This window comes from Rana temporaria, chromosome 6 (assembly GCF_905171775.1).
Source record: "Rana temporaria chromosome 6, aRanTem1.1, whole genome shotgun sequence".
Lineage (NCBI taxonomy): Eukaryota > Metazoa > Chordata > Amphibia > Anura > Ranidae > Rana > Rana temporaria.
This window is the reverse complement of record NC_053494.1, coordinates 219,447,409-219,457,471: the sequence shown is the minus strand read 5'-3', so window position 1 is coordinate 219,457,471 and position 10,063 is coordinate 219,447,409. Positions and strand designations below refer to the sequence as shown.

Below are 10,063 nucleotides of genomic sequence, written 5' to 3'. Positions count from 1 at the left end.
TGCTATGCGAGTGCTTTGGATTACGAACATTCTCCTGGAACAGACTACGCTCATAATCCGAGGTTCCACTTCATTTATACTGAGAAGAAATGACACTATTTACTAATTAGGTGACTTCTGAAGGCAATTGGTTCCACTAGATTTTAGTTATCAGAGTAAAGGGGGCTGAATACAAATGCCCCTCCCCCCCACACTTGTCACATATTTATTTGTATCATTTATCATTTTCCTTCCACTTCACAATTATGTGACACTTTGTGTCTCTCACATAAAATCCCAATAAAATACAATTACATTTTTTGGGTGTAACATGAGAAAATGTGGAGAATTTTAAAGGGTATGAATACTTTTTCAAGGCGCTGTCGATGGCCAGACAACACCGCGGGCTTCCCTCGGCCGCAATGAAAGTGTTTGCAGTGAGTTTTTCTCATTACGTAAATAACATGTACAAACTATAAAAAAAAGAAAAAAAGAAAATCCCTTTTCCACTCAGGACAGTCCGAAGGTCGGCAATCACCTCCATTCACATCTCATCCCAACCAGGAAAAAAAATAGGAAATCTCGCTATTGGCGGCCGGAGGACGGATCTGCGGGTGAATGATTGACCACAAATTGGGAGAAGAAGAAAAGGAAGATGCGAAGGAGGAACGTCGCTCTTTCTTGGAGGACTGCGCAGGGAGAAAGGAGCAACCATGGGGGCAGGTAATGGATGGAGAGATCGGCAGATCTGTACTCGTATTGTCTGCTGCAGCCGTGTGTTGGAAAATATTTATAATAATAATAAATATAACAATAATAATAATAATAATAATAATAATAATAATAATAACAACAATAATAATAATAATAATAATAATAATAAAAAATCTAACAATGATAATAATAATAATAATAATAATAATAATAATAATAATAATAACAAATCTAACAATGATAATAATAATAACAAATATAATAATAGTAATAATAATAATAATAATAATAATAATAGTATTAATAACAAATGTAACAATGATAATAATAGTATTAATAACAAATGTAACAATGATAATAATAATAATAATAATAATAATAATAATAACAAATATAACAATGATAATAATAACAAATATAATAATAATAATAATAATAATAGTAGTATTAATAACAAATGTAACAATGATAATAATAATAATAATAATAATAATAATAACAAATATAACAATGATAACAATAATAATAATATCAAATATAATAATAATAATAATAATAATAATAATAGTATTAATAACAAATGTAACAATGATAATAATAATAATAACAAATATAACAATGATAATAATAATAACAAATATAATAATAATAATAATAATAATAATAATAATAATAATAATAATAGTATTAATAACAAATGTAACAATGATAATAATAATAATAATAACAAATATAACAATAATAATAATAATAGTATTAATAACAAATGTAACAATGATGATAATAATAATGATAATGATAATAATAATAATAATAATAATAATAACAAATATAACAATGATAATAATAATAGTATTAATAACAAATGTAACAATGATAATAATAATAATAATAATAATAATAATAATAATAATAATAATAATAACAAATATAATAATGATAATAATATTAACAATAATAATAATAATAATAACAAATATAACAACTGTTTAACCACTTGACCACCGGCCACTTAAACCCCCCTTCCTAACCAGACCAATTTTCAGCTTTTGGTGCTCTCACACTTTGAATGACAATTTCTCAGTCACGCAACACTGTACCCATATGAAATGTTTGTCCTTTTTTTTTTCACACAAATGGAGCTTTCTTTTGGTGGTATTTAATCACCATTGTTTTGTTTTGTGTTTTTTTTTTATGAGCTATCAATCAAAAAATACTGAAAATTCTGTAGAAAAAAAAAATGTGTTTCTGTTAAAATTTAGCAAATTAGTAATTTTTCTTCATAAATGTTGGCCACAATGTATACTGCTACATATCTTTGGTAAAAAAAATTATCAAAATTGGTGAATATTATTTGGTCTTTGTGAAAGTTATAGAGTCCGCAAGCTATGGTGCCAGTCTCCGAAAATTGATCACACCTGAAGTACTGACGGCCGATCTCTTTTCTTGAGACCCTAACATGCCAGGAAAGTACAAATACCCCCCAAAATGACCCCTTTTTGGAAAGTAGACATTCCAAGGTATTTGGAAGGAGCACAGTGAGGTTTTTGAAGTTGTCATTTTTTTCTCGCAATTCTCTGCAAAATCAAGATTTTATTTTTTTTCACAAATATGTCATATTAGCAGGTTATTTCTCACACACACAATATGTATACCACAAATTACACACCCAAAACACATTCTGTTACTCCTCCTGAGTATGGTGATACCACATGTGTGAGACTTTTACACAGCGTGGCCACATGCAGAGGCCCAACAAGCAGGGAGCACCTTCAGGCGTTCTAGGGGCAAAACATTTCAAGTCCATCTAAATTTTATCTATCTCTAATTACACTTTGAGGCACTGTAGTGGCATAGATGAGCCATGTATGTGGATGGCTGGGTATGGATGGGATTGCTGAGTATGGCTGGGTGGGTATGGCTGGGTGTGGGTGGGATGGCTGGGTATGGATGGACGGATGAGTATGGATGTGTATGGATGGATGGATGAGTATGGCAGAGTATGGATGTGTATGGATGAGTATTGGCAGAGTATTGGCAGAGTATGGCAGAGTATTGCAGAGTATGGATGAGTATGACAGAGTATTGGCAGAGTATTGGCAGAGTATGGATGAGTATGGCAGAGTATTGCAGAGTATGGATGAGTATGGCAGAGTATTGGCAGAGTATTGCAGAGTATGGGGAGAGTATTGCAGAGTATGGGGAGAGTATTGCAGGGTATGGGGAGAGTATTGCAGAGTATTGGCAGAGTATTTGCAGAGTATTGACTGAGTATTGACTGAGTATGGCAGAGTATGGATGAGTATGGATGAGTATGGATGAGTATGGCTGAGTATGGCAGAGTATTGGCTGAGTATGGCAGAGTATTGGTTGAGTATGGATGAGTATGGATGAGTATTGGCTGAGTATGGCAGAGTATTGGCAGAGTTTGGCATAGTATTGGCAGAGTATGGGCATGGCTGGAATGGGCACTGAGCAGCACTGTGGGCACTACAGATCCAGGCCAGGGATGAGTATGTCAGAGTATTGGCTGAGTATGGCAGAGTATTGGCAGAGTATGGATGAGTATGGCAGAGTATGGATGAGTATGGATGAGTATGGCAGAGTATTGCCAGAGTATTGATAAGTATGGCAGAGTATTGCAGAGTGTTGAATGAGTATGGCAGAGTATTGGCAGAGTATTGCAGAGTATTGGCAGAGTATGAATGAGTATTGGCAGAATATTGGCATGTCATGGCATGGCTGGAATGGGCACTGAGCAGCACTGTGGGCACTACAGATCCAGCCCACAGGGCTGCTGCAAACGATCTCTCCCCCTCTCCTCGTGGACGCATTTATGGATGAATATGGCAGAGTATAGATGAGTATGGCAGAGTATTGGCAGAGTATTAATGAGTATGGCAGAGTATTGGCAGAGTATTAATGAGTATGGCAGAGTATTGGCAGAGTATTGGATGAGTATGGATGGGAAGGCTGAGTATGGCTGGGTGGGTATAGGTGAGTGTGGGTGGGATGGCTGGGTATGGCTGAGCATGGATGTACGGATGAGTATTGAAGAGTATGGATGGACGAATGACTATGGCAGAGTATGGCAGAGTAAGGATGAGTATTGCAGAGTATGGATGGACGAATGAGTATGGCAGAGTATGGCAGAGTAAGGATGAGTATTGCAGAGTATGGATGGACGGATAAGTATTGGCAGAGTATTACAGAGTATGGGCATGTCTGTAATGGGCACCGAGCAGCGCTGTGGGCACTACAGATCCAGCCCACAGCGCTGCTACAAACGCTCTCTCCCCCTCTCCTCTCACCGATCGGTACAGACGGGCGATAGCCGAAAGACGGCTACAGCGCGGTCAGCTTATTCTGGGAGGGCATCCATGGACTTCCTCCCGGAGCGATCATGCGGTAAACAGCCGCTATCAGCGGCCTTTTACCGCCATCCGTGATGCGCCGGGTCTTCCGGACCCGGCGGTCACAGATATTTCTGGGAGCAAGATTCTGGGAGGATGTCCATGGACGCCCTCCCGGAATGGCCCGGTCGGCATGTGTTTAAGAACCATTTACACCAGAAACTGTTTTTTTCTGTGTGATTTGCAGGCACAGAGATGTGCTTTTTTTTTCTTGTCAAATAATTTTTTGAGATCAGAGCAAGAAAAATATAAATGAAAAATGAAATGAATGAATTTGCGTAAGTGCAAATATGCGCCGTATCTATGCGCCAGGCCCACAAACTAAGATACGCCTAAAAACAGGCTTCATCCGACCGACGTAACTTGTCTACGCCGGCGTAGAGTGGGCGCATATTTACGCTGGGCACATTTGGCGCTCCCATTGATTTTCTATTCACATATGCAAATGAGGGAGATAGGCCGATTCACGAACTCCCGTGCGCCCAACGCAGTGCGCGTGAGGTCATACGTCCGGCGTAAAGTTATGCCCCATAAAGGAGGTGTAACTCAGCAGCAGACATGCAAAGGGCTGCACCAGGGAACATAAGCTGACGTATTTTACGTAGTACGTGAATATGACTAGGCGTAGGTTACGTTCACGCCGTAGGCAGTGATCCGACGTATCTTAGGGAGTAGTTCCAACGTGATTCTGAGCATGCGCACTGGGATGCGTCCACGGGACAGTGCATGCGCCGTTCGTTATACGTATCTGTCTGGCACTCGGCCCATCATTTGCATGGGGTCACGCCTCATTTGCATGGCTCACGCCCACTTCCACCTACGCCGGCTTCCGCCGAGGAAACCCAGCGCAGTTTTGGCAGCAATGGCTTTGTGAATTCAGTGCTTGCCTCTCTGCGCTGCGTCGGCATAGCGTACAGGAGATACGCTACGGCGGCATTAAATGTGCGCCGCTATCTGTGAATCCGGGCCTATATCTATAGTGTAGTGCGTGGCTCTGTTTGAATTAGGAAGGAAGAAGATTCCTCGGTATTGGGTACGTTGTGACAATAGGGGATGCCGGGAGAGGTCCAACGCTGCCTGTCCACCCCTAGAGGGAGCATGCGGTGAACAGGAGGGGCCTCTTCGGAACCGCCCCAGTTCAGGTGTAGATCTAAAGCGGGAATATGACGTTCCTAGTTAAGGATAAGTTGGGTAGATCAGAGAGCCATGTTTTGTGTATTGTCATCAGGAGGTACTATCAGACTTAAATGACGAGAATTGATCAGTCATAGATGAGGGTTATCTCTGATTCCAACCTCAGAACAGGTGATGTTTGGGTCCTTTGGGCAATCTCATTGAACCAAACCAAAGGTTTGAGGGTAGCACTGGCATGCTAATAAAGAAGAGAGAAAAAAAGAGATGAGCAAAGGGGGGGGGGGGGGAGATTTCCAGCATGGTGGTAGGACTCCCACCAAGGGGATTTGCGTTTATGGTAGAAAGGGGAAAAAAGGGGGGATTACCAGGGCAAGAGTAGAGACTCGTCAAAGTCAGGAGGAAGTCAATGTTTTACCAGTGGCGGTACGTCCATACAGGGTGCAGGAGCGCCGCCCACCCTCTCCCGGCACCGCTCTATTACCATAGATAGATTCATGCCTTGCAGCATCTGATGGGGCACACTGGCGGCATCTGACTGGGCACACTAGCGGCATCTGACTGGGCACACTGGCGGCATCTGACTGGGCACACTGGCGGCATCTGATGGGGCACACTGGCAGCATCTGATGGGGCAAACTGGTGGCATCTGATGGGGCACAGTAGCGGCAACTGATGGGCACAGTGGCAGCATCTGATGGGGCACAGTTTAGCGGTAATTGATGGGCACACTGGCAGCAACTGATGGGCACAGTGGCTGCGTTTGATGGGCACAGTGGTGGGAATTTATTGGCACAGTGGCTGCGTTTGATGGGCACAGTGGCTGCATTTGATGGGCACAGTGGCTGCGTTTGATGGTACAGTGGCGGCAATTGATGGGCACAGTGGTGGCAATTGATGGGCACAGTGGCTGCGTTTGATGGGCACAGTGGCTGCGTTTGATGGTACAGTGGCGGCAATTGATGGGCACAGTGGTGGCAATTGATGGGCACAGTGGCTGCGTTTGATGGTACAGTGGCGGCAATTGATGGTACAGTGGCGGCAATTGATGGTACAGTGGCGGCAATTGATGGGCACAGTGTTGGCAATTGATGGGCACAGTGGCTGCATTTGATGGGCACAGTGGCTGCGTTTGATGGTACAGTGGTGGCAATTGATGGGCACAGTGGCTGCGTTTGATGGGCACAGTGGCTGCGTTTGATAGTACAGTGGCGGCAATTGATGGTACAGTGGCGGCAATTGATGGTACAGTGGCGGCAATTGATGGTACAGTGGCGGCAATTGATGGGCACAGTGGCTGCATTTGATGGGCACAGTGGCTGCGTTTGATGGTACAGTGGCTGCGTTTGATGGGCACAGTGGCTGCGTTTGATGGGCACAGTGGCTGCGTTTGATGGTACAGTGGCGGCAATTGATGGGCACAGTGGTGGCAATTGATAGGCACAGTAGCTGTGTTTGATGGGCACAGTGGTGGCAATTGATGGGCACAGTGGTGGAAATTGAGGGGACATTAGAGTGTAAGCTCCTTAATTTATTATTCAATTTGAGGCAGAGTGGCCCTTTAAAGGAGACCCAGTGCTGGGGGTCCTCATAGCAGCTCTTATGCAGAGAAATGAGGCTCCATCTAAAACTGAACACACAATGTCCCCACGCCCCTTCTGCCTCGCAATGAAGCTGAACTGATTGATCTTTCTGCTTGGTCAGCCGTTTCAAACCTGATGTTCTAATCTGCATTAGGTAATTGCAGGATTAGTGTGACATAATGACATTGGTGTATATAATTATCTTTAAGACCGGCCCCTCCCTCCTGGAAGAGTGCACCGACTTTGCACTTAAACCTGAACCCTGAACAGTTATAAAAAAAAACACAATAATTAACACCGGTATGAGTTTTTCAAATACAATCATTTATGTTTCACATCGATGGGCGTTCCTCGCCGAACGCTGCATTTTTCCTGTGAGCGCATGGGGCTGCATTGAACTCTTGACAGTTGACAAGAAGCGGTTGTGTGAGATCTGCTTTCCCTGCCAGTCACATGCACCTCAATAAGACATGCTGAGCCCCAGGGATAGAACTAGCCTGTCAGATGTGGGGGTGCAGTAGAAAAAATGTCAGGCGACAGAGGATGGGAGGTCAGCAGCGCAGTGTACAGTGGGTTAGCAGGGAAGCATACTGGAATCAGTAGGGCAGAGGACAGGGGTCAGCGGGGCAGAGGACAGGGGTCAGCGGGGCAGAGGACAGGGGTCAGCAGGGCAGAGGACAGGGGTCAGCAGGGCAGAGGACAGGGGTCAGCAGGGCAGAAGACAGGGGTCAGTAGGGCATAGGACAGGGATCAGCAGGGCAGAATACAGGGGTCAGCAGGGCAGAGGACAGGGGTCAGAAGGGCAGAGGACAGGGATCAGCAGGGCAGAAGACAGGGGTCAGTAGGGCAGAAGACAGGGGTCAGTAGGGCAGAAGACAGGGATCAGCAGGGCAGAGGACAGGGATCAGCAGGGTAGAAGACAGTTGTCAGCAGGACAGGAGGACAGGGATCAGTAGGGCAGAAGACAGGGGTCAGTAGGGCAGAAGACAGGGGTCAGTAGGGCAGAGGACAGGGATCAGCAGGGCAGAGTACAGGGATCAGCAGGGCAGAGGACAGGGATCAGTAGGGCAGAAGACAGGGGTAAGCAGGGCAGAAGACAGGGGTCAGTAGGGCAGAGCACAGGGGTCAGCAGGGCAGGGAGCAGGGATTAGCAAGGCAGATGAAAGGGTTCAGTAGGGAAGAAGACAGGGGTCAGCAGGGCAGAGAAAAGGGGTCAGCAGGGCAAAGCATGGAAGGTCAGCAGGGCAGTGAGGGGGGGGGGGTGCAACTAATACCTTGGGGAGGCACAACCTACCCCAGTGTCCCCCTATATCCGGCCATGCTGAGTCCAAAGAATGCATTCCAATGCAAAGCAGATTAAATACAGCCTTTGAACTGCCAACAGTTATGGTCAATAAGATAATCAGCCTCTTGCAGTCCATGTACAGCAGAGTTCAGACTGGGAAAGGAAGGGGCAGCACGAGGCGCCAATCAGATGTTCTGCATGCACATGTGCTGAGAAGGAACATGCAGTCAGTGGGAGAGAGCAGTTGGGTGAACTGATCAGCATGCTGCTGTGCATTGGGGGGGCTGCCTGAACCCGGAAGAGGTAACCGGACAGCTGATGACATCACAGAAGAAGGTTGGCTGTCATACCTGAGCAGCAGATTGCAGCAGGACAATGCTGGATCCACTGGATAGGGGGGTATCTGGATCTAGAGCAATCTGGTTTGGGGCAAGTTCCCTTTTCAGTATTCAGGGGTGCAAATATACAAACAATGCAGGCACCTCTCTGTAGTTTGAGTGGGGGCATGGCAAGATGCCAACTTTACAGCTGGTGTAGAAGAAATAATTCTCGCTGCGTGTCGGTCAGCGTGTCACCAACTTGAATGACTTGCTGGAGGGCGCCCGGCCTCCCATAGAGGCTCCTTCACCCGCCCGGCCTCCCATAGAGGCTCCTTCACCCGCCCGGCCTCCCATAGAGGCTCCTTCACCCGCCCAGCCTCCCATAGAGGCTCCTTCACCCGCCCAGCCTCCCATAGAGGCTCCTTCACCCGCCCGGCCTCCCATAGAGGCTCCTTCACCCGCCCGGCCTTCCCACAAAGCCCCATAAAAAGACGTTCTGCTAATTTGTAACATAAGAATCACGAGAACACCACGTGGCCTCCAGCTGATAATTCTTCACAGAGAACAATTCCTCATTTATCTGCAGATTATTCCGATCCTCCTCTTATATCGCCGCTCTGCAATCACCGACAAGTATTTACAGATTCGGAAACAAATGGGATACAAAACAACAAAAGTGTAAAACTAAATATTTCCTTCAAATGTATCACTTCTATTATTATTATTACACTGAAGATAAGAAACAAATGTAACCAGATGTATTACTTTTATTATCATTATTATATTGCACAGTATAGAATATCAATGTAACAAAATGTGTTATTTTTTTTATTATTATTATTATTATTATTATTATTATTATTATTATTATGATATTAGAAAATATAGAATACAAATGTAACAAAATGTATCACTTTTATTATTATTATTATTATTATTATTATTATTATTATTATTATTTTATTACACAATATAGAAAACAAATGTAAGAAGATGTATCACTTTTTTTTTATGATTATTTTATTACACGATATATAATACAAATAGGACAAGATGTATCCATTTTTTTTGCACCCTGAAAGCAATGATACAATTTTCAGGTTATTTAAAGCACTTTTCATCATCTTAACATTTCATTTTAATAAAATCTGATTGTATATTATTGGAGGATTGAAGTGAGCTTCACCCTATTTAGGCACTTTGGGCCAGATTCATGTACATCCGCGGCGGCGTAACATATCGTCTTTACGTTACACTCCCGCTAGTTTTCAGCGCAAGTGCCTGATTCACCAAGCACTTGCGTGTAAACTTACGGCGTTGTAACGTAAAGCCGTCCGGCGCAAGCCGCCTAATTCAAATGGGGCGTGTACCATTTAAATTAGGCGCGTTCCCGCGCCGAACGTTCTGTGCATGCTCCGTTAGGAAATTTCCCGCCGTGCTTTGCGCGAAATTACGGCGCCCAGACGTGTTTTTTGAATGGCGACGTGCGTAACGTACTTTCGTATTCCCGGACGTCTTACGCAAAAAAAAAAGTGAAATTCGACGCGGGAACGACGGGCATACTTTAACATGGCTGGTCTAAATGTAAGCCATGAAAAAGCAGGCTTATATTTGCGACGGGAAAAACCGACTAGCGAC

At 44.1% G+C, this 10,063-nt stretch overlaps 1 protein-coding gene across 1 annotated transcript in view; it reads left to right on the top strand.

The window, feature by feature from the left end:
• The first annotated feature begins 561 nt into the window (after positions 1–561).
• Positions 562–10,063, top strand: part of LOC120944273 (solute carrier family 15 member 2-like) — a 67,810-nt gene continuing 58,308 nt past the window's right edge. Inside the window, exon 1 of the mRNA XM_040358286.1 lies at positions 562–702. Coding sequence (XP_040214220.1) covers positions 693–702 — 10 coding nt within the window. The 5' untranslated portion in view covers positions 562–692. The remainder of the gene's footprint in view (positions 703–10,063) is intronic.